Raw genomic sequence first — 25,915 nt, 5'->3', positions numbered from 1 at the left:
AGGCGGGACTTAACACGGAATTGGTGCTGCGCGGAGCAGCGAAGAGCGGGGAGAGGCTGCGTGGGGATGTTAGGCGGGACGGCCGCCGGGTCGATTGACTGGGCGCCCGATTGACGCCGCCTTTTTTTCGGAGGATCGTGATTTCCCATCCGGAGCTATTCTTTGCCCGCTCCGTCAGCTCCGCTTCTCTCTTTGCTGGAGGTGAAACCCGTTCTCAGCAGCTTCGCGTCCCAGCGGGTTAACCCGCCCTCCTCCTCCTCCTCCTCTCCTGGGTCTTTCTAGGCTGCGATTTAGCTTCAGTTCGTGTTTTTTTTCCCTCTCCTTTCGCTTCGCTTTCTCCTCCCTATCCCCAAGCTCCTCCTCTTCTGCCCCATATACTAACTCCCGTTGTTTCTCCCCCCTCTTCCCTTCTTCCAGCCAGCAAGGTTGCTGTCCTTCCCTGCGTGCCTTATGAAGTCATACCTGCCCTAGCTCCCACCCTGCGCGCTCACAGGTCCGGTGCCTGTACCATCTGCTGAAGCGGCTCCCCTTGTTTTGCAAGCCGTTTCTCACTTTAAAAAACAACAACGACAACCTCCGCTGTGCTGAAAACAGAAAATTGCCCTGAAATACTTCCAGATCTCTTTCACTGCTTCGGGTTTGTTTTGTTTTTTTTTTCCTTCCCCCATCCTGGATTTCGGATTTACCTCCTTGAGTTGCCCTCTGACGGAAGAACTAGTATGTCTCTGCTCCATCGCCTGATATGTTACCTGCAGGATGCCGAGAAAGTTGCCCGTTTCCAAAAACTATGCGGCGTGGAAGCACTTCCAGACTGGAGGTCTGTCTCCTCTGCTCAGACGGTGGACGCAGAGCACCTCTTGGCCAACGGGAACTGCGCTGCTGCCAAGACCCAGGGTGATAGTGGCAGGGGATGCGTGTCCGTGTCCCCGGACTCTTCCAGCGCAGACGAGAGCCACTCAAATGGTATAAAGAATGGGATGGTTTCTGAAGACACCTGTGGAGTGGAATCGCAGCCAGCATCCCTGGAGAAGCGGAAAAAATGGGCCTCAAAAAGCCATCCTCGCCGCAACTCTCTCACTGGAGAATCCATATTGCAGAAGTTCAGAATCCATAATTTTTTCCTTTATTATCTCTTCAGCTTTGGCACAGAACTGGGCAATGAACTCTTCTACATCATGTTTTTCCCCTTCTGCTTCTGGAATGTGGATCCTTGGCTGGGCAGGAGACTCATCATAATGTGGGTTTGGATCATGTATTTCGGCCAGTGCACTAAAGATGTTATTCGTTGGCCAAGGCCTGCTTCTCCCCCGGTAGTGAAGCTGGAGGTTTTCTACAATTCTGAATATAGCATGCCCTCAACTCATGCCATGGCGGGAACTGCCATTCCTGTCTCCTTATTTCTACTCAGTTACGGACGGTGGCAGGTAAGGACTCGGTTTAGTTTAATATTGAGATATTTCACGTTTGTTTGTGGCTGGTGAAACAATTTCCTGAATATATGAAACACCGATTTTACTTTTCTAATCCATTTTAAAATGGAAAGTATCTCTTCCCAGGTAAATACAAAGCTAGGAACTTTGGAACATTTTAATCTCAGCCTTGGCAGCATGAAAATTAGTCTTGAAGCCAGGTGATGTAGGCCACACCTGAATTTGAAAATAAAAAAAAATACGGTAGATTTATTTTCGGTTCTCTCAGTTAGAATTTTGAAGTAATTTCTACATTACTGAATTGGTTTAGATATTTGTCACAATTTACAGAGATCAGTAAACATTCCAGAATTTCTCCTATGTTAAATAATTTTAGAAGAATTCTAGAAAACTAACATATAAGTTCTAATCTCTCTATATAAGGCCCAAAATAAAAAACATTGATATTTTTTTTGAAAATATTGAAACCTGGTATCAAATTCCTGTATGAAAAAGGAAAGCAAGGCTGCATATTTTTCACAGGATTGGGTTTTGTCAATGTATCAAAATGTATAAAATTATTTGCCATAACTTGAGCTAGCCATAATTTAACTTTCATTTTGAATGCTCTTATTGTTTGCAACAGCAAGTTGATTTTCACTTTAAAAACACATGTTTAAATCATTTAAACGAGAGGTCAAATCCACCGTAAATGCTATATCTGTGAGCCATTTTTTCAGTTTCAAATTCTGATGCAAAGTTTGATTCCATAAATGACTTGATTTTATTTTGCAAATTATAAAAACTTCAATATTTTACCCCAACCAAGCTATCTTACTTCAGAAAAGTAAATTATATCCCCATAACCAGCGCCCATACTCTTAAAGGTTCTCCTGGAATTGGCAGTGATTCAGTCCCTTGGATCTTAATGAAATTCACATTTTGATGACAGTTTTCATGACATCCATTTTCAAAGCTTTTGCACATAATTTTATTTGATATGCTGCGGTGATATTTCATCAAGTGTCAGTTGCTGATGGCAATTGCACCATCTTCTATCAGTTTTAAAAGCTTCTCTTTTTTTACCAACCATACCTGTGGTGCTATCAGTAGCTATATCAGATATGTTAGTAAAGAAAATTGCTTTGATGTGATTTTTACTGCTTCATACAAATCAAGACATTTAGTTATGTATTTTAATGGCACCAAAGAAGCCATTTCTTCAGTGAAATTGTACTCAATTATCAACACCCCTAATAAAAATGGCAAGTTGAGCCATATTTGTAGCATCAGTACTTTAATCTATTGCCAAAGAATAACATTTAAAATTAGCAGCTTTACTCTTCAAAGCTCTTTTAATAGATTTTCCTGTTTCATCAATTTGCCTGGCTATAGTATGGCAAAACCAAGTGATTTTAGAAAAATTAGTTTAAAAAAAAATCAGGAGAATGTGCCACACTTTCCATACGTTGCTTAATAAACTTATCATCAATAAATAGTTTTGATTTTTTTTTTGCAATCAGATTGCTATCACATAATTAGGTTGCATAATAGTCTGTTTGAATTTTAAAAAAAACAAAAAATTGTTGAGATGACAGACTTTTTTTTCAGTTCTGCTATTTTGTCTTTGTGAAATAATCCTTGATATGCATCAAATTTGGCCCAACATGTTTTTGCCTATAATGTCTTTTCATGTTGTAATCTTTGAAAACTGATATGATTTCCCTACAAATTAAGCCTTATTATTTGTCTCAACAGAAAAGTATTCATCTGTCTATGTTTCTTTGAACACTTTTCCTTCATTCACAATTATTGGGGAGTTCTGTTTTCTTTTGACATGATGTTGAAGCCATGTTTAGGTAAAAAAAATAAACAAGCAACCGTTTTTTCAAGTATTAGCAATGCTGTATATGTAAATCTATCAATATTATAAGCAAAAAAAAACTTTTTCATTCATTTTTGTAGTTACTCCAACATAGCTGCTAAAAAGCTTTTATTTAACTTACTAAATTATTTTACAAAGCAATACATCAAGCCCATGTACAAAATTAAATAAGAAAACTTGCATATCTGCTTCCCAGTAAAAAACAAAACAAAACATTTTTTGCTGGATTAATAATAATAAAAATCACAGGCATACATCATATTTATCACACAGGTATTATTAGTAAACATTGCATTTTACTTGCCTAGACATACAAGCGCATGTAACGTCTGAAATGTGCAGTTTTGATTGATCAGACTGTGTGATGAGTTCGGGAGGCAAAGTTAGCATGTGTTGCACAATCCCATATGCACTGTTCCATGGTCACCTACTACAGGGGTGTTAAGCTCAGTTTCATTGAGGGCCACATCAGGGTTGTTTTTGACCTCCGGGGGTGGAGTGGGGGGCATGGCCAAAGGGTGGCATAGTCAGCTCAACATCACTCGTGTCAGCCCTCTGCCAGTGGGCCCTTGGCCGTGACAGCCTTCTGCCAGCGAAAACGGAGCTCGGGGCAGAGGGGCATATGCAGGAGGGTTGCAGGAGGCCATTGCAGCCGAAAATAGAGTTCTATTTTTTTCTAGCAGAGGCACAGGGGGGCCAGTCCTATGCTGTTTCCAGGGCAACCCTGCGGACCAGATCCGGCCTGTAGGCCTTGAAATTGACACCCCTGACCTATGCAGTCTGTCTTCACTCAAGTACCGTGCAGTCAAGTCATGAAAAATATTGCTAAAAATCACATAACAATATTATAAGTTTACTATCTTGTTGGGCCACATTACTAGCTGTCCAGAATTACCTGCAGCTTGTGGACTGCGGGTTGGACAAGCCTGCTCTAGAAGATTTAGTATTCATTCTACTGTTGTCTTTGATGTTTTCCTTCCATAAAGCTATTGCATGTCTCTGGAAACAACGTTACAATAGAAGTTGCCTAAGTTTGAAGTGAATTTGGGTGGACTGGAATTATGACATAATATTTTACATATACTTTTGACATAATTATGACAACATACGTACTACTAGATTAATAAAAGTTGTATCCATGATTCTGTTGATGAAGTTCTGTTTAACTTTTATATTTCCTTGCATTAATTTTAAACGATTGTATTGGTTAAGATTGAAATTCTTCCTTCCATACTTTGAAAGAATTTTTCGGTTTGCAGGCAGTTTCCAGTCTAGTAAAATGAAGAGATTTCCTTCCTATCAGTCTGCTCCAAATAGTCAAGGGAGTTACAGGTACTAGTACCAAGTCTATTTTTCCTTCCATCATGGAGATACCCGTATGTAAGAAAGATTGAGATTGAGATTCCCTCAATGATTTTACCATTGGCCATGACTTGTTATCTAAATTAGTAATAAGTGAGTAAATAACAGCTTATTATGCAGCACAGACTAAGGAAGCTTTCTTTTGGAAAACACAAAGTTAATTTATCTTTACTATAAGAAATACCTACTTTCTTCATTGGATCAGCCATTCACTAGTATACCTTTGAAGTTAACTCATTTTTTTCCTGTTCAGATACAGTTGGACTGTACTATGTTCCCAAAATTTATAATACTGTATTCCAGAATGAAAATGTCTAGATTACTACAATTGGCAGAGAATAAATAGTACTGTGTAGTTGTTTGATATATTTTAAATATGAAGCCTTGGGAGCATTGGCCTTCCTTAATTTAAACTATCCATATACGTGTCATTTTTCTCCTCTCCAAAACTATTTAAAGAGACTTCTTCAAAGAATGTGAATATGTTCATTTTAAATATTATTATTTCTGGGTCCCTAATAGCCAAGTTATAGGACATATGAGTATCTTATAAAGATTTGAAATTCTACTAACTGAGGAGCAAAATATCAGGCATTTTGATAATACAATGAAGTGTTGCTGAGGTTGCAGTATCTATAGAAACTTCTAATGCATAAACGCCAGAGGCAAGTCTTCAGTGTTTCATGTACAATTTAATCAGCAAGTCAGAATTATTTTAAGTCATGTTAAGATGGAAACCTCATCTCTGATGCATAGTTTAAAATATTGATGAACATTTTAAATTAAATAACATAAAGGCCGTGAGAATTATTCTTTTGGAATTATTAGGAAGGGAACCAAAAGAAACCAGGGTTGGCCAACTCAAATAAAACCTATAGAACTTGTAGTTAATTTGGAGCGTTTTATTTAGTAAGTACAAATATTTCTCTTTCTGTCTGGGAATAACTACCAAGAAGAATTTACTTCCCAGAAACTGCTTGTTTGATTGCTGTGAGATGCAAAACATTGAACTAGATGAACTATTAGCTTAATCCAATAACAGAGTTCATTTCATGCAAGTTCCATTGTTGACAACTGTTTTATATATTACTCAGTGGCTAAGATACTGAGCTTGTCCATCAGAAAGGTCAGCAGTTCAGTGGTTTGAATGCCTAGCGTCGCGTAATGGAGTGAGCTCCCGTTTCTTCTCCCAGCTTCTGCCAGCCTAGCAGTTCGAAAGCATGTAAAAATGCAAGTAGGAAAATAGGGACCACCTTCGGTGGGAAGGTAACAGCATTTTGTTCTATAGGGAGAAGGAGGCAGACAGGAACTGAGGTAAGACAGGTTGAAGCTAACACAACCTTTATTTAACCGTAACAACAGCTCAGAAGTAAGGCAAACACGAACAGGCAAACAGTGAAGCAAAAGGCAGCTGACAGCTCTTTTATACTCGAGCTGTCAGGCGTTTAACCAATCGGGTGGCTGGATTCTCCCGCCGGCAGGCTGCTTGCGTCGTAGCCAATCAGGAGCTAGCAATGTAAGTCTGGCAGGGGAGCTAGCAATGCAAGTCTATGGCAGGAGAGTTCAATACACAACACATTTTGTGTGCATTTGGTGTTTAGTCATGCCGGTCACATGACTACGGAGACGTCTTCAGACAGCACTGGCTCTTTGGCTTTGAAATAACACACACAAACACATACGGGCTTTAGGCCATAAGTCAGTGATGGTGAACCTTTTTTGGCTCACGTGCCACAAGTGGGGGGAGCACGAGGGGGTCATGTGCGGGCATGCGACACCCATAATGCAACGCGCGATCCCCCAGTGTGCATGCGTGCACAACGCCCCCCCCCCCGCATTTTTACATGCTTTTTTTGCCCTCCCCAGGCTCCAGAGGCTTTATAGGAGCCTGGGGAGGGCGAAAAGAGCCTCCCCCGCCCCCCCGGAGGCCCTCCGGACGCTTCAGGGACCGTCCGGAGGCTTCCCTGATGCCTTCGGAGTGCTTAAAACCACCCTCCGAGCAAACCGGAAGTGACTTCCGGGTTGCTCGGAGGGTGGTTTTAAGCGTTCCGAAGGCTTCAGGGACCATCCGGAGGCTTCCCTGACGCCTTCAGAGCGCTTAAAACCACCCTCCGAGCAACCCGGAAGTCAGGTTTGCTCGGAGGGTGGTTTTAAGCGCTCTGAAGGCGTCAGGGAAGCCCCCGGACGGTCCCTGAAGCCTTTGGAATGCTTAAAACGACCCTCCGAGCAACCCGGAAGTCACTTCCGGTTTGCTCGGAGGGTGATTTTAAGCGTTCCGAAGCCTTCAGGGAAGCCTCTGGACGGTCCCTGAAGCCTCCGGGGGGTGCGGGGGAGGCTCTTTTCGCCCTCCCCAGACTCCTATAAAGCCTCTGGAACCTGGGGAAGGCGAAAAATAGCTTTTAAAAAGGTGAACTCAGCTGACAGGCAGCGCCTCGCGTGCCCTGACAAATGGCTCCGCGTGCCACTTGTAGCACGCGTGCCATAGGTTCGCCATCACTGCGATAAGTAATTAGCTTTAAATAAAATGTTTATGCATTTACTGATCAATCAATTCATATATTTGCAAAGTACCATATTTTTCACAGTATAAGACGCACCTTTTTTCCTCAAAAAAGAGGTTGAAAATCTGGGTGCGTCTTATACACTGAATACAGCATATTTTGCCTCCCGAAGCCCTGCCCCCTTCACCAAAATGGCCGTGCATAGCCTTATGGAGGCTTTCAGAGAGATCCTGAGGGCTGGGGAGGGCAGAAATGAGCAATAAATTAGCCTTTTTGCTCACTTTTGGCCCCCGCTGTCCCCAGCAGCACTCTATAAGCCTCCAAAATGCTATGCATGCAATCTTTTTGACAAAAGCGACCCATTTTTGTGAAAAACGGCCTGATTTCTGCTCGTTTTTGCCCCCCACATCCCCTGAAGAGCACTCTGCAAGCCCCCCCAAGGCTATTCATGCCTTTTTTTAAAAAAAGGGCCCGCTTTCTCAAAAAATGTGCTGCTTTTGAGAGGTTTGCAGAGTGCAAAAACCTTTTTTCCCCATTTTGGAAAGCTCTTTAACTGATTGATGAGATTTAGATTGATCAAATGCTGTGCCAGCAGAAACAAAGTCTTAGGTGCTGCAGATTGTCAGCGATTTCCTTCTCCAACACATGGATAAATACACCTAGAAACATCTACCTACCTACCTACTCTCTCTCTCCCTACCTACCTACTGTATTTCTTTCTCTCCCCCCCCACCTCCCTCCTTCCATCTACCTACCTACCCTCTCTCTCTCCTTACCTATCTACTGCATTTCTCTCTCTCCCCCTCTACCTACGTACCTACCTATCTACTCTCTCTCTCTCCCTACCTATCTACTGTATTTCTCTCTCTCTCTCTTTCTCTCTCTATTCCTCTACCTACCTACCAACCTACTCTCTCTCTCCCTGCCTATGTACTGTATTTTTCTCTCTCTCTATTTCTCTCTCTCTATCCCTCTACCTACCTACCTTTTGTATTTCTCTCTCTCTCTCTCTCTCTCTCTCTCTCTCTCTCTCTCTCTCTCTCTCTCTCCCTTCATCTACCTCCCTACCTAACTACTATCCCTCTCCCCCTACCTACCTACTGTATTTCTCTCTCTTTCTTTCCCTCTCTATAACTCTATCTACCTACTTTTTAAAAACAATGTGCCTCTTCAAAACCTTGGTGCGTCTTATACTCCGAAAAATAAGGTAATCACTGGATTGTTAATTGAGTTATGTGGTATGGTGATTAAAGCTAAAGTCAATCATTAGTTAAGGATGCTCACTGGAAGACTTTGGGCTAGTCATTCTCTGTTGGCCCAACTCACAGCCTACCTTCAGGTGAAAAATGTACACTATCATGAATTTCAGAAGGATGGCTTATACTGTAAATGTAATAAATCATTGACTAAACTAGGCAAGACATTGATGGTGTAATGAAATAGGACCTCTTGCCATAGAATTCCTGTCTAGCTAGGTCTATTTGGTTTTTTAAATTATATGTTGGTGTTTTTGTTGATGCCTACTTCATAAACATTTGTGCAATAAATTTAAAGCATTAAACACTTCATATCTGAAATGAATTTCTTTTCAAAGCCTGCCCCCATAAGCATTTGAAATTAATTGTTTCCTGAAAGTATTGGTTTTCCCCCCTAAAAGCTATGGCATATGCTTAATTTAGAAGAAGAAATTTTTGTCCAAGCTTTTCTCCAGGATATTCCCAAGATAAAATTAATTAAGAAAAGATACAGAAATGGATTTTTTGAAATAGTAAAAGTTTTAAAAGGTCTAATCGCCAATATTTGTAGAAACGTAATGGTTGTCAGGTCCCTGTCTGGACAATAATGAAATCCTAATTGGAATCTCTTTTTTATGTATTTATTTCTAAATGCTACCAAGCAACAACTTCTGTTTAAATATTTTTGATTCAGCAAGCTTTGCTGCTGATTTCAGTCATACTGACATTAAAAAATACCAATAACATTTCACATAATTAAGACTGGTTGTGTGCAGATGTTCCCAGGAATAAGCCTCATTGAATATAATAAGAGTTTAGTTGTGAGAGATACAGATAGTGAAATAAACTTCTTTTGTGTTCTACCTGTACTCTAATTTATGGAGGTTTTTTTTTCATTAGCCTTCTCCATACATGCATGAGGAATACAACAAACTTATTCCTTCATTATAGAATTCACAAGTCTGTATATAACAATAGAATGTATGTATGAATGTATGTATATATTTATGAATGTATGTATTAGACTCCTAGGACAGCTTTGATACTTTGCTGAGTGGCTATGAGCAAAAGCAGAACCAGAACTTAAAGTATATCTCTTTGGTCCATTACATTTCAAAGGCAGGGCAAAGGAGAAAGCAGAAACAGTGGAAATTAAGCATGACGTAGGAATATTTTAGATAAATTCATTTATCCCTTCCTACTAGGTCAGTATGCTTGCTGTGCTATCTTTGAGATATGGTCAGTGAATAGAAACATTCTGGTTTACTGGACTTTAGGCTCCTAACTTTGTTTTCTCCCTGTCAACACACAGGGTCACTTCAATTGGCTGTGAGTTTTCTTAAGGGCACTTTAAGCAGTTCATATGTCTGAGGAGCACCTCAGTGTGTGTGTGTGTGTGTGTGTGTGTGTGTGTGTGTGTGTCTTTCATTACCACAGACAAAATGAGGAGTCTGGATGAGAAAATTACATTAAAGACTAAGGTAGTTGTGTTTGATAGGGAAAATAATGAACATAGTAAACAATCAGTGGCTGACTTGGTGCATATGGTCAGAATGAATACTAAAAATGAAAAAGAAAATAATTATAAGGGAGAAAATTTAACAAAATAGCTGATGTAAGTGTAATGAATGACAGGTGGTCTATTACCTAGGATGACTATTTGTCAAAGAATGATGTTCATCATGTTTGAAGAGGACCTTGATATCTAACAGGTTGTAGGCTGTCCATGATGTGTCCGCAGATGGCTGGTAAGGCCCATGCGAGCATGAAATGTTCTGCCACATGTCGGGCAGACATGTGTGGGTACCATTATTGCAGCATTTGCTGCTCTGGCTTTGTGGAGTGCTCGCTTCTCTTGTGATATTATTGTTCTTCTGTCCTCAGATGTCAAGTAGCCTTGGTGAGCCCATGTTGACCGATCTTGTGCCAGGATTTCCCAAGAGGGGGTGTTGATATCCAGGGACTTGAAGGAGGCTTTCGACATGTCTTTGTATTGCTTCCTTGTCCCCCTTGCGATCGCTTTCCTTGAGACAACTCACCCTAGAGGAGCTATTTGGGGATGTGATGGTCTGGCAACCTTGTAACATGGCCTGCCCAGCATGTCTGGGCTTTCATCAGCAGGGTGTGAACTGATGGCAGGCCTGCTCTGGAGAGGACTTCTGTGTCCGGCATCTTGTTCTGCCACTGGATCAGTGGTGGTATTCAAAATTTTTTACTACCGGTTCTGTGGCCGTGGCTTGGTGGGAGTGGCATGGCTTGGTGGGCGTGGCAGGGGAAGGATACTGTAAAATCTCCATTCCCTCCTCCTTCGAACTACTCAAACTTTCTGCTACCAGTTCTCCAGAATTGGTCGGAACCTGCTGAATACAACCGCTGCACTGGATCCTCAGAATTCTACGGAAGCAAGTCATATGGAAGTGGTTCAATTGCCTAGTGTGCCTCCTGTATTCAGTCCAAGTCTCACTGGCATACATTGGGGTAGTTAGCACTACTGCTAACTCGGTAGACTTTGAGCTTTGTAGCAAGACTTATTCCACGGCGGTCCCATATTATTTGTCAAATAATATGAATGTATACGTAGCACGAGCAGTCTGTTCATAGAGTTGTATATGTTATATGTGAACCATATGTATTATACAATACCCTGATAAGCCAGAATGTGGCTTGTTTAGTTTTGGCTTAATGTTTACTTGTTCTAAACCATGATTTGAGGCTTGTGTAAATTCAGTAAATTGTGTGTTCTTCAGTGTGGTTAAGCTTGATGTAGGAAATGAACCAAGTCTTAGATTTTTATTTTTTTGCTGAAGTAGCATATAGTTTAATCTATATGGGCGCTGGTTCTTTATGGAAATACAACTTTCAGAGTCTTCTGAAAATGAATTTATATTTAAATGAACATCTTGGACTGATTGTTTTGCCAGAATTCTGTGTTATTTTTCTGGATTTTTTTTGCTTATACTCTATTATTTTAAATTGATACTTTATGCTGCTCAGAATCATGATAGAATTAAAATATTAAATTTACAAACCAATAATTTTTGCTTGACAAATAATATGGTCTAGAACCATGATGGCGAACCTATGGCACGCGTGCCACAAGTGGCACGCGGAGCCATTTGTCGGGGCACGCGAGGAACTGCCCTGTCAGCTAGCCAGCGCGCATGCGCACGCTTGCCAGCTGAGTTCACCTTTTTAAAAGCTATTTTTCGCCTTCCCCAGGCTCCAGAGGCTTTATAGGAGCCTGCAGAGGGCGAAAAGAGCCTCCCCTGCCCCCCCGGAGGCTTCAGGGACCGTCCCTGAAGCCTTCGGAATGCTTAAAACCACCCTCCGAGCAAACCGGAAGTGACCTGGGTTGTTCGGAGGGTCGTTTTAAGCGCTCCGAAGGCATCAGGGAAGCCTCGGACGGTCCCTGAAGCCTTCGGAACGCTTAAAACCACCCTCCGAGCAACCCGGAAGTCACTTCCGGTTTGCTCGGAGGGTGGTTTTAAGCGCTCCCAAGGCTTCAGGGAAGCCTCTGGACAGTCCCTGAAGTCTCTGGAGGGCCTCCGGGGGCTCGGGGGAGGCTCTTTTCACCCTCCCCAGGCTCCTATAAAGCCCCTGGAGCCTGGGGAGGGCAAAAAAAAACATGTAAAAATGGGGTGGTCGCGCGTTTTGCGCGCATGCGCACTGGGGTGGTCGCGGGTTGCATTATGGGTGCGGCACGCCCGCACTCGACCCCCCTGCGCTCCCCTCACTTGTGGCACACGAGCCAAAAAAGGTTCGCCATCACTGGTCTAGAAGATACTTTTTTCTCAATGCTTCTATATGATTGTATGATCAAGGTTATTTTTGAAACTGGGTACAGTCTCTCCTTGATTATCTTGTGCACATTATTTCTTAGCTTAATTTTTTCTTTTAAAATACGTCGTGACACACGTATATATGACTTTTTCAAAGAAGAAAGGAAAGCAATCCATGCCAAAATCTGAACAAATTAGTATGAGAGGATATAAAAGAAAATACTAGCTAGGGGGTTGGGTAGCTTATATAGAAAAGCTACAAATTGCCAATATATATGTTATTACAGAATTGCAGTTTATAATATAAAGATGTACTATTATTGAATGGATTTAGAAGGATGTAATGAATTGTTATAATATAAATCAACTCAAAACTTAGAATATCTCGTATAAAATGAAGGAATAATAATAGTTATAGTCAAATAAATGATTAATAATGTATACATATATATTAGATTGATAATATGAGCTTTTATATAAATTGTAAATATATGTAAAGAATTGCAGTTTAATATCTAATAGGTGGAAATTAGGGACCAGCAGCTGAGACAGATCAGTAGATGTCTCCAAAGGAACTATTATTACCAGCACTTGCTATTTTCTATACTGTGTGCCTGAAAATCCTCAACATGTAATTGCTTTCTAGCTTAGCCAGCATTTCTGTCTGCCCTTGGAAAGTCACAAATGGTAATAAGAACATTATTATTGGCTCAGACCAAAGTCTTTTCAATGATAAACCAGATGTCTATCAGATGTTCACAAGGAGAATATGAGCATAACAACATCTTTGGCTTTCCAGGAATTGGCATTGAGAGCAGTCACTAGCCGGATAATCTAATCTTATCCTTCATGAATTGGATCTTTTTAATTGTCTTATGATAACGAGTTCCATTATTTAACTCTATGGTAGGTGAAGGAAACTATGCTCTCTTTGTGCAAAAGTCCTTCAGAGGTCATGTCATGTTCTGTATTAACTAGCTCTAGTACTTGGGTTTCTCATAAGCCATAGTTACTTATTGCTTATGGAGAGATGTGGTACAAATCCAAGATTTTGAAAGCAGGACAGTCTGTTAATATTAGAGCAGATTGTGAGGCAAAATAGTCCTAAAGAGATGTTGGAGTGTTCCAACAAGTCCTAAAATGATTTCAGCTGCAGACAAACAGGATGGACTTTGTAAGTGATACCATGTATGTTTGTAATCATTCTCTGTATCAGAATAATGCCAAGTTGTATGGCTCTTGTTCTCTATTTTCTGAATCATAGGACTGGGAGAGTCCTTGGAGGTCTTGAAATCCAACTCCCTGCTCAAAGCAGGAGTCTTATTACATCCCAGCCAAATACCGTATTTTTTGGAGTATAAGACGCACCGGAGTATAAGATGCACCAAGGTTTTGAAGAGGCAAATTTTTTAAAAAGTAGATAGGTAGATAGAGGGATAGAGAGGGAGAGAAAGAGAGAGAAATACAGTAGGTAGATAGGGAGAGAGAGAGAGGGTGTAGGTAGGTAGGTAGGTAGGTAGGTAGGTAGGTAGGTAGGTAGGTAGGTAGAGGAATAGAGAGAGAGAAATAGAAAGATAGAGAGAGAAATACAGTAGATAGGTAAGGAGAGAGAGAGAGAGAGAGAGTAGCTGGGTTGGTAGGTAGAGGGATAGAGAGAGAGAAATACAGTAGATAGGGAGAGAGAGAAAGTGTAGGTTGGTACGTAGGTAGATAGGTAGATAGGGAGGGAGAGAGAGAGTAGGTAGGGAGGTAGATGTTTCCAGGTGTATTTATTCATGTGCTGGAGAAGGAAATCGCTGACAATCTGCAGCACCTAAGACTTTGTTTCTGCTGGCACAGCACTTGATCAATCTAATTCTCATCAATCAGTTAAAGAGCTTTTCAAAAGGGAGAAAAAAGGTTTTTGCACTTTGCAAACCTTCCCAAAACGGCCCTTTTAAAAAAAATGCAGGAATAGCCTGGGGGGGGGGCTTGCAGAGTGCTCCTGGGGGGGAAAAACCCAAAACAAGCAAAAACCGGCCCATTCTTTGCAAAAACAGCCCCGTTTTTTGTAAAAAAAAAATGCATGCATCGTCTTATGGAGGCTTATAGAGTGCTGCTGGGGGCTGGGGAGGGACAAAAAACGGCCCGTTTTTTGCTCATTTCTGGCTCCCCAGCCCCTAGGAGTTTTCTGAAAGCTTCCATAAGGATATGCACGGCCATTTTGGTGAAGGGGTGGGGCTTTGGGAGGCACAAAATGCTGTATTCGTTGTATAAGACACACCTCTTATTCAGCCTCTTTTTTTCAGCCTCTTTTTTGAGGCAAAACGGTGCGTTTTATACTCCGAAAAATACGGTAGTTATTACCAGATTATTGCAAGGTTGAATTTTTGAATTTGATGACTTTACTTATTTATTTATTTATTTATTATTGAATTTATATTGCTGCCTATTCATCCGTGATGACTCAAGGTAGCTTACAAAATATAAAACCCCATTTAAAACAGCAAAACCTATATAAAAAGACTCCAATAAATTAATATAATAAAACCGTCCCCCACCTCCCGGCCCAGCAACAGCAGATCACACAAGCCATTTAATGGGCTCCATCCTGCTCTGGTCCACGGGCAGAACCAGGTCTTCAGCACCTTCTGGAAGATAATTAAAATGGGGGCAATTCTAATCTCAGAGAGAATGATGTTCCAGTGAGAGGGACCACCACAGAGAAGGCCCTTCTTCTGGGTCCCACCAGATGTATCTCCCTCGGGGATGGGACCCACAATATTCCCTGCCTCCCTGCTCTAATGGGTCAGGTAGATGTGACCAGCAAGAGACAGTCTCTCACATAACCTTCTATGATAATAGAAGTCTTCGGACAGCGTCTTCAGACAGCGCTAGGCCTTCGGCTTTGAAATGGAGATGAGGACCACCGCCTAGAGTCGGGAACGGCTAGCACATATGTGCAAGGGGAACCTTTACCTTTATGATAATAAAAGAGGACTTTTAAGACAAAATAAATCACAAAATGATCAATACATTTGGATTTCAGTTAGAAATTTATCTTTAACTGAGAAACACTTCTCTGGTGAAAGAAGAATAAAATGCAAGAGTTGGTTCTGTTTCTTTCCGTAAGCAGAAAGCTTTACCAGTTTATAGTTTTTCACTTGCAAAGCCGAATTGTTGTCTACCTACATCAAAGTAGTGGAGATTGAGATTATAAAATAAAACCAAGGGAACAATTGGTTACAGAGGGATTTAGTTTTCAGTAGTTTTTGTACGTACAGTTAAGAGAAAAATTCAAGGTTGATAGCTGGAGATTTGATATTGAGCACGGAAGATAGAATTTGAAGCTGAATTATGTACAAATGATGAAGATGTTATTGCCAAAATGTGTATTGAATGTGCTGAAATTTGAAATCAAGGATGAACAAGTGAAAAAAGTGTATGATAATTGTATTTTATGCTTGTATTGTAAGTTACATTTTGAATGATGACATCCATGTATTGTAAAAATTCAGTTGCAAATAACTTATGTCGTTATCTGATTCAAAACAGTATGTCTTTTTTTTTCTTTCCCTAGTATCCTTTCATGTACGGGCTGATTCTCACCATTTGCTGGTCTTCTCTGGTTTGTTTCAGTCGAGTATATATGGGAATGCATACAATTCTGGTAAGAAAAAGTTATAAATTCTACAACTTAACATTAAAAAATGGTCGTATTGTAATGCATATTTTCTGAAAAATTATGTCAGTTTAAGCTCTACTGTAAAAGACAATGATGATCATATCTCTTACAGCAACATTTAGGCTACACTTGGTCATTTGGTAATTGGAGATGAGTTTAATCCAACTAGAAGGCGGAGCTAAATGTATTGTACTCTTTTTCAAACTTGCAAATTTAAGATGTGTGGACTTCAACTCCCAGAATTCCCCAGCCAATTCAAATTACAAACTTTGAAAAATACCACTGTAGAGTCTAAGCCAGGGGTGTCCAAACTTGGGAACTTTAGGACTTGTGGACTTCAACTCCCAGAATTCCCCGGCTGGGGAATTCTGGGAGTTGAAGTCCACAAGTCTTAAAGTTCCCAAGTTTGGACACCCCTGGTCTAAGCATTCCTTCTCAGTCCTAGCTCTCTCTTCTGCAGAGGAAGCATTTTCCCCTCTAGCCACATTTCAAGGCAGAAGATCCAAAACTCCAGATGGAGGCTGTTTGATGCTCCATTGGTAGAATGGATAGGCAGAAAATAATCATGCTGACCACGATTAGGCTGGAAACTCCTGCAGAGTATTTTCCCTCCAGTCAAACAAGTTAAGTTGCATGGAGCACGGAAGTACATATTCCTTCCGGTTTTGGCAATCTCTGGTTGGGCTTCCCCTTTATTCCTCTGATGGAACCCAGAATGACCCATTTTGTATCAGGTAGCAGCAGTGACGTGCGGTGAGGTTTATGGCTGGTGAGGCTGGTGACGTCATCAGGAAGGCGGGGAATGGGACCACGTGCTGGAGGCTCAGGCTGCCTCAGCCTCCAGCACACGTGATCCCATTCCCTGCCTTCCTGAGCGTGCTCCGCCGGCTCGCACTGCGCAGTCCTCGAAAGCGACTGGGGAACGACGAGAACCTTCCTGCCTCTGCTGGACTTCGTGCGCTCTGCGAAATCCAGCAGAGGCAGGAAGGTTCTCGTTGTTCCCCAGTCGCTTTCGTGCCTTCGTCATCTGGGAGCGCCGACAACATTTCTCCCTCCGCAGCTCCCGGGCGCGGCCGGACGGAGGTAGCCAGAATGGCGCCGAGGCAGTCTGGCAGGCGAGCGACCGAGGATCAGGCTGCCTCGCTCGCTCTTTCGTCCACCCGGACCGCCTCGGCGTCGCTGTGGCTACATCTGTCTGGCCGCGCCCAGATGTAGCCACAGCGACGCCGAGGCAGTCCGGGTGGACGAAAGAGCAAGCGAGGCAGCCTGATCCTCGGTCGCTTTCGTGCCTTCGTCATCCGGGAGCGCCGACAATATTTCTGCCTCCGCAGCTTTATATATATATAAAATATACTATTATTTCATGAAGAGAGGTGAGGTTCTGCCTCCCCTGACCGCACGTCCCTGGGTAGCAGTAACTACATTGTTTGCTCTTGAAAAGTCTAGACAGTGTTGGATCTGGTTAGTATTTATATAGTTATATACCAGCATTGGGACAAGATTGAGAAGTGAGGAAGAAGGTTGCTGCTGAGCAAATATTTCTGTGTTGTTTCTACAAATGGCATACAGGTAGTCCTTGAGGCAGAACCACAACCGAACCCAAAATTTCTGTTGCTAAGTGACACATTTGTTAAGTGAATTTTGTCCCATTCTTGCTACAGTTGAAAAGCTAATCACTACAGTTTTAAAATTAGTGACACGGTTGTTAAGTGAATCTGGCTTCCCCGTTGGCTTTGCTTGTCAGAAGGTCACAAAAGGGATCACGTGACCCCAGGTACTGCAACTGTCATAAATACATGCCACTTGCCAAGTATCTGTTGCCAAGTATCATTGACCACTGCAAAGGTCATAAATGTGAAAAACGGTCATAAGTCACACTGTAACTTTGAACGGTAACTAAACAAACTGTTACAAGTTGAGGACTATCTGTATGAGCTCAACTTGAACGAATCTTCCCTTTATCACAGAACAATGAAAGAGATTGCATTGACTTCAGAAGTCTACCTAACCTATTTGGTTCCCTGAATTAAAGAAGTTTAAAACAGCCAAAATCTTAAGTACAATCACATATAATACAGACTTAATCATTTTTCCTAATATGTGGGCATGGATAACATACACATGCACTCAAACACCGGATAATTTGTGTATAATTTATATTACAGTTTTTAATCTGGAGTTTGTTTCCTTTTTGAGATGCAGATCTAAACTGTCATATAGTAGTCATAGTCATCCCATCTCTTTCTCACTGGGATAATTTATGTGTTAACAAGTTGTTTAGTCCTTTCTGTCATTTTGGACAGAAATGCATGCATTAGGTTATCCTTTGTAAATGCAGCCTTTCTTTCAATGTATATTATATTCCTAGCCCAGTGCACCCACACACCCCATTTTCTAAGTGATTTTCTTCCCGTTCAGAGAAGGATAAGTTGCTAAATGGCGGATGATACTAAAAAATGGTTTAGATTTGGCTGGAGCTGCAGGGGGAAAATATCCACGAAAGATTCCTGCAATGTATCTCTAAGAAAGAACCAGCATGAAGCAGTTCAGAACATCGTTAGTTGCTCCATTTCAAACATTCGTCCTTCCTGGTCATGTGACTCAGGGGAGCCTCTGCAGCCGGCCCTTTTAGGGAGTCAGGGCGGTGGAAGGATAAGTCTAGGTCAGGGGTCTCCATCCAACCTTGGCAACTTTAAGACTTGTGGACTTCAACCCCCAGAAGCTTTGCTGGCTGAGGAATTCTGGGAGTTGAAGTCCACAAGTCTTAAAGTCGCCAAGGTTGGAGACCCATATTATAGGGTCATAGGGAAATATCAGGTGCAGAGGACATGTGTGTTAAATCCAGAGGCAAAAAATTATTGGAAAAAGATTCAAATTGCTTCCCTCCCTCAACCTGCGCCGTTCCCCAGGTTATTAAAGGGAAGACACAGGGAGAATTGCCCGTTTCTGTTATAACTACTTCAATCAGGTGATCCTCCACTTACGACCACAGTTGAGTCCAAAATTCATGTTGTTAAGTGAGACATTTGTTCAGTGACTTTTGTCCCATTTTATGACTTTTCTTGCCACAGTTAAGTGAATCACTGCAATTATTAAATTAGTAGCACCGTTGTTAAGTGAATTTGGCTTCTCCATTGACTTTGCTTGTCAGAAGGTCATAAAAAGTGATCCCATGATCCCATAAAGAGGTCATAAATAAGAAGCGTACGTTATCCTGTAGAATCTATTTCTTGATCTGCATTATCTTGAAGAGGCTGGTAGCACTTTTCTTGCCAGTGCACACACATTCACAAGTGCAAAGTTAGAGAAGAGTAGAAATAGGCACATAGAGATAAATGCAACATGGGAACCATGCCCAGGGCCTGTAGAGACTTAGTGGGGCAGGATGGAGGGAGACACAATGCCCCTGAGGTAACTTGTAAGGGCAGGCAGCTTGCCAAGCACTCAAATATATTCACATGACCACAGAGACACTGACGTGGCTGTAACTCTGAAACTGAATAGTTAAGCAGCTTTTTTGGGGTGTGTGTGTGTCCAGTGTAACTTCATTGCAAGTCAAGAACTTCCTGTAGTAGAGAAATGTCAATAGAATTACATCATTTTAAAAAAAAATGATTTTTTAAAATCTTGATGTCATTTTTGGACATAATGTTCTGTCACTCATTTTATGTATACAGTTTGTCCAGCTCTGAAGTTCTGGAGGAATAATTTCTTCTTAGTGCTTCTTTGTTCTCATTGGATCTCCTGGAGCCCTTGCTGTTCTTTCCTCATATAAATATAACCCCCTTTCTGTCATGAACAGCTGTGCACTCAGGGGCTGCACCCTAAACTCTGGATTTTGACTAACGTTGTGGTTAGGGAAATAAACTTCTGACTAGGTATATACATTTTGAGATTTCTCATAGTAACTAGAGACATGGCATGGTTGAGATTAAGTTTTATGCAGGAAATTACCTTCAGAGATATAGAAGCTCTACTGTGATCTTGTTCCACAAATGCCTCATTTATCTGAATAAATAGCACTACTGCTTTAGCAGTAATGCTTTGTCAGATACTGTACATTAAAATCTTCCTCTAAAAGAATACTTAACTAATTGTTCTGCGTTGGAAGAGACACATGTTTTCCTATAACAAACATGAGTGCACACTGTAATCTATTTCTAATCTAATCTACCGTAATCTTTGTTTTTAATGTATAACTTCAGAAACTTCTCTAAATAATTCGCTGGGAAATGTATTTTGAAAATATCTAATTGATATTCAGTGAAACTGTCATAATTCTTATAATTAATTATTTTTTCTATCTCTTGAAACAGGACGTTATTGCTGGCTTCCTTTATGCTCTTCTCATCTTGGTCATCTTCCTCCCAACTGTGGATCTAGTAGATAATTTCAACTTAACTTTCAGATACGCTCCACTGGTCATTATCAGTTTTCATCTTGCCTTGGGGGTGTTTTCTTTCACTCTAGATACGTGGAGCACATCCCGAGGAGATACAGCTCAGATTTTGGGCAGCGGTGCTGGAATTGCCTGTGGCTCCTATGTTACCTATGGGCTGAACCTAATGCCAGATCCTTCACAAGAAATGCTTCCGTTAGTTCCCTCACTCACCTTAAATCTCTTTGGAAAGGCTGCACTGCGATTATTGATTGGATTAGTTTTTCTGTTGCTGGTCAGAATGATCATGAAGAAGGTCACCATCCCACTGGCCTGTAAAGTCTCCGGTATTTCTAGTGCAGATGTTCGAGAAGCGCGGCAACACATGGAAGTTGAACTGCCTTATCGCTACGTTACTTACGGAACGGTGGGATTCTCAGTGACTTTCTTGGTTCCTTGCTTATTTTGCCTAATTGGACTGTCCTCATGTTAGTGTTTTCTTCATATGGAAACCGCGATGGACAGTTGATCTATGCGAAAGATGGTAAACCTTTTGAGAAGTGCTATGATATTGCCTCCGCGAAAATTACATGTGGCAGGCAGTGAGCTCAAATCTTTGATACTGGTTAAAAAACTTATAGATTCAGGTCCTTGAGAAATGCCATGTCTAGTCTTACCATTGTAACAACATTATAAATAGCAAATGGGTTTGTGTGTATGCATAAATACGCATCAGACTATAAATGTTCTCTCTATTTAAATATGTTAAAGCAGTTATGTTTACAGCTGATCCAGAAGCTCTGTCTATGGTCAATTAAAGCCATGTCATATCCCTTAGCCACAAATGGCTATATTGTAATGCAAAAGCTTTCTTTCCTTCTCATATATGGACCTATTTTTTACACACACAAAAGACGCTATGCTAATAAACCTAAAATTTACTGAAACTTGGCTTACAGCGCCTGATAGCTTTAGAGCCTTTTCTGTACTCCGTATTTTTAATTTGTGAACACAAACCACTTATTCCATGTACTGTATTCTTTGCTTGGTAATTGTGCCTTTCTGTTGGAATGCACCACATACTGTGAGGTACACATACACAACTACTATAAAGTAGTATAAACATATTCTAAATTAGGTAAATATTTTAAAATGTAGGCTGCAGTGTGATTAATAAAAATAATTTTATTATGTAAAATACAAACTTTAATGGGTAACTTACCCACTTTAATCCACATTCTAATACACTTAATAGATATTTTAAAGTGTAATATATTTATGTTATTGGAAATAATACATTTTTCTGATTCTCCTATTTTTTTTAAATTAGGCATTATATCTGAAATTAATGCAGTGTTAAATTATATTTTTTCTTGATTTCAAAGGAAGTCATCTGTAACAATGGTGGCTTTAATAAGAAACATATAAACTTGTACTGTTGCATTGTATTTCCCATGCTATTAGATCAGTTATGTTCCAAATTGTGGGAAAAGGTTATGCTGTCCTTTTTTTGTTTGGAAACTCCTCCACAAAATAATCAAATGTATTATGGTACTAATTGCATCTAAAGTCATGTAGCCTATTATTTATGATCAGTGACATGCTGTCTAAACAAATACTAGTGAGGGAAAAGCTTTATTTTTCTTGTGACATAATGACACATGACATGGTCTTTGTTGTCCTAGAGATCTTTGGAGATCAGCAGGATACATAGAAGAAAGATAAACAGAAGGAGAAAGAGTAGAAAAAGAGTGTATTCTCTCATATGTTTGACTTTGTATTATACCAGCAAAATTAAAACACTCTTTGTGTATAATGCATAACGAATGGATTAGGAGAATTGATGTGCTCCAATATATGTGTTGTTTACATACTTCTCATGCACTTGTAAACTGCATTTATGGATGCTTCTACTAGGGCTACACAGCAGTCCAGATTCAGAGGGCAAATGATGATTTATTAATGTGGGACAAGCATAGAGCACATGATGGAAACCCATTAAATCAAATGCACCTTTCCCTGGGATTACATGGCATCTGCAAAAGGTATTTTGCGTGATCCCAATGAGACACAGTGTTCTGAACAGGCCTCCAAATCCCATTTTGCTTTTTGAATATGTCATGCTGCACAGACCTCATCTCTATTCCCAGCTGTCCCAAAAGTGCCTACTGAGTACATTGTATACATGGAGAATATACATAGGCAAATGATCATGTATGGTAAAGGCAAAAAATGATCATGTATGGTAAAGGCAAAAAATGATCATGTATGGTAAAGGCAAAAAATGATCATGTATGGTAAAGGCAAAAAATTGCTGTTGCTATCATATTCTTATCTGTATCTCAGGCTATATGTTCACGGTACAGCCTATTGTGTAAATTAAGGCAATTAAGCCTTTGAAAAAGGTGGTATTGATTATTATATAAGTCTGTTTCCTGGGGCCTCTTTGCAACATGCAACATGTGATGACATGACCTCAGGACACTGCAATTGTCATAAATATGAGTCAGTTGCCAAGTGTCTGAATTTTGATCACGTAACCGTGGGGATGCTGCAACGGTCATAAGTGTGAAAAACAGTCCTAAGTTACTTTTTTCACCCCTGTTATTTCTAATGGTCACCTGTATATGGTACGTAGCCTATTGTAGGCAATGTTTCCTTTTTCATAGAAGTGTTACTAGTCAGCTCTTCTTGGGCCTCATCTAAAAGGGTGGAAATTAATTTGGAATTTGTATTTTGATAATAACAGTACATCAGAACATTCAAATAATGCAAATCTCCAGAATTCTTAAACAGGTTGAACGTTTAGGAATTAATATATCTATATTGGGTTGCAGAAGGAGTATGTGTATTGCTATTATCCAAGAGTCTATAATTTATAATAAAAAAGAGCCCAGGAACATGAGACATTATGAAGGTATATAATTACCATATTTTTCAGAGTATGACACACTTTTTTCCCTCCTAATAGAGGCTGAAAATTTTGGTGCCTGTTATATTCCGAATGCAGCCCCGCCCACTCACCGGCCCCTATCCTTCTTCCTGGCTCTGCGATTACCACTGACAATGGCTTGTGTTTTGGGGCTCGGCGCCTTGTGTTTTCAGCCTCCAAATGCTGGATGGGTGGTGCCCAAAATGGCTACCCAGAACAGCTGCTGCCTTCTCTTACCCCTTCCCTGCTTTGTCTGCTTTAGTCACGGGAGCTCCCTCCGAGGATCAGCTGTATTTTGAAGCTGTTTTTCAGCCCAAACACGATCTAAGCTGTTATGTCCTCGACTTGCGATCAGTCTTAGGTCCTCGACATACGACTGACAGCCCGGCAACCAAGGACTCTCGCCTATTGGCTAATAGACATCCATTGGCTAAAAGACGCGCCGGGCTGGAAGCGGGCTTTTTGCTGTTGTGCTATTGGCTGCTCTGCTTGACAGCTCTCGTATAAATAGCTGTCAAGCAGGGCAGGGTGCTGAACTTGTACATAGTTGATATTGCTAGCGTTCTGTTCAATAAACAGCTGTTCCAGTTCATCTCAGCAGTCTGTTGCCTCATCTGTCAACCCAGTCTTTAATACTGGTGACAAAGGTGGGATACTGAGGGACGACCCACTCGAACAGCTACGGAAGAAGAAGGGAATTCCCCCCCCCCTCTTCTCACACTTTCTCCTCAGCGCTGGTACTTGGCTATGGCTTTGTTCCCTCACTTCCCGCTTTCAGTCTACTACAGAATCGTGGGCTGGTTTCCTCGTGCTTTGCCTGCTTTTCTAATTGCTGCTCCCTCCAACAATCAGCTGTGCTTTAGAAGCACAGCCCCCACCATCCCCAACCTCAAAACCAGCGAGCAAACTAATGTGCTGAAGCTGATCAGGCTAAGGACTAGCCAGATGAATACCTGGTAGGCATAATTCCCCCCCCCCTTATTTTACTCCCCAAAAACTAAGGTGCGTCTTATACTCAGATGTGTCTTATACTCAGAAAAATACGGTAAATTACTCTTGCTGGATGCTAGGTACCATACACTCTGGTTCTCAGTTTAAAAAGAATAAATATTGTTCTCCGATGTTTAGAAGTATACACATCTAGTTGTAGTCACTTGGCTTTGTTTTCCTGCTAGTTTCAAATAAGGCATAAATATTTTGTCTTATTTTTGAAATGTTGCTAAATTCATTTGCAGGGGCAGGGAGGAATGTTCCATTTTCTCTGGCCTCATTCATCTGTAGAAGAGACCACAACACTGGAGCCTTTTTTTATGCTTTGTGTTTTTAAAGTATTTATGTTTATTAATCACAAAAATAGAAGTGATCTTCCTGTATGAAATTTAGGAATTTGGCATATGGCATTTGCATTCCAATAATGTGTTGATGCAAATGTAATCCAGAAAATTCGGTTTGGATACGGAGAATTTAAATTAGTCTTTCATGATCCTGGGAAGATGGATTCCCCCCCCCCTTCATCATTATTCCTACCATCATGGTAAGGCTCAGGGGCCTCGGGCAAGGAGGCAAAGGAAAGCAGGGTGTGTGTGTGTGTTATGTCTACCATTTTACAGGTTTTGATGAGATTCCTGTGGCTACTTTTAAAACTGATGTGAGAGCTAAAGGCTGTTTGTTATTGAACAGGACTTACTAATTAAAGATTTCCAAAAAAAAGCTAGTTACGTGAACATAAACAGGCATCTGAATTATAATTAGTGAATAATTATTTTTCGCTATCAAGATTTACAAAGTAGTGTCCTGACTCAGAAGTGGTACATTTTCTTCTACAATTCTATCCTGACACTAGGAATTACTTCGATTAGGTACATACTAACTCCCCGAACCACTGTAGTATAGTTTTTTTGTTTAATGTCTACCAGAAGAAAAGAAAGGTTAAGAAATTGGGTAAACAAGTTTTTTTTTTTTACATTCGTAAAAATGCAATTAATCTTAATGAAAGCACAATTACTTTGTTGTTACATTCTCATTTATTGCCATGCTTTCTGAATACAAAACAAAAAATATTAATAAAAATGGCAAGATCTGAATGACTGCTGCAAGTAACTTGCGATTTTGGGTGGGATTTATTATTCAGGTTGTTTAGCACTATTATAATTAGTATTAAAAATTGCTGAAAGAGTTCATTTCATTGGGTATATATTTTAATGAACAAATCATTGTCTCCAAAGTTTTAAAACATGCACTGTAGTATATTCTACTATTCTGTATATTATTTTTTTACACTATCTTTAGATGAAATTAAATCCCATGTTGACATTTTACATTTATTTCGTGTTATTTTGCATAACTTGGAACCTGAAAACTGTCATCAAACAATGAAGGACATTTATTAAATCAATCCATGGACCTGAATTATACAGAAATGAAAAGCAAATGCATATTTATTAACAATTACATGTATAAAGTGGTGGTAACAGTGGGCTTTATCAGCAGTAAAAAAAATTTGTAAACTATTTTGAGGATGCAATGCAGAATGAAACAGCTGTAATAGGGTGATCAAAATAAGAACCTTTTTCAACACACATTTAAAAAAATCAGCTACAAGAGTTTCCACTGTAGCTAACAAAACTATAAAAAGTACAATACAAAATATAAAATAAAATATAGCCAAGAACAACTGCAGAAACATTCATGTAAGTTAATACAGATTTTTAAAAGCCTGGTAAATGAAGTGGTGTTGCCCATTTCATTAGTGATGTTGACAAAATTACTA

At 40.5% G+C, this 25,915-nt stretch overlaps 1 protein-coding gene across 2 annotated transcripts; it reads left to right on the top strand.

Moving 5' to 3' along the window:
* SGPP1 (sphingosine-1-phosphate phosphatase 1) lies at positions 1–25,463 on the top strand. Of its 2 annotated transcripts, none has more exons than XR_014175198.1 (4): positions 1–1,424; positions 15,731–15,820; positions 20,152–22,438; positions 22,517–25,463. XR_014175198.1 is itself a non-coding variant. In XM_081950764.1 (4 exons), exons 2-4 carry the CDS (start codon positions 720–722, stop codon positions 20,704–20,706), a joined length of 1,350 nt encoding a protein of 449 aa, XP_081806890.1. In that variant the 5' UTR covers positions 1–201; positions 418–719; the 3' UTR covers positions 20,707–25,463. The 2 variants fall into 2 exon arrangements, 1 of the variants encoding a protein (XP_081806890.1); XM_081950764.1 differs by having other exon boundaries at positions 1–201; positions 418–1,424; positions 20,152–25,463.
* The last annotated feature ends 452 nt before the right edge of the window (positions 25,464–25,915 follow it).

Source organism: Natrix helvetica (assembly GCF_964273705.1).
Source record: "Natrix helvetica genome assembly, chromosome: 1".
Taxonomy (NCBI): Eukaryota; Metazoa; Chordata; class Lepidosauria; order Squamata; family Natricidae; genus Natrix; species Natrix helvetica.
This window is presented reverse-complemented; position numbering and strand designations above follow the sequence as displayed.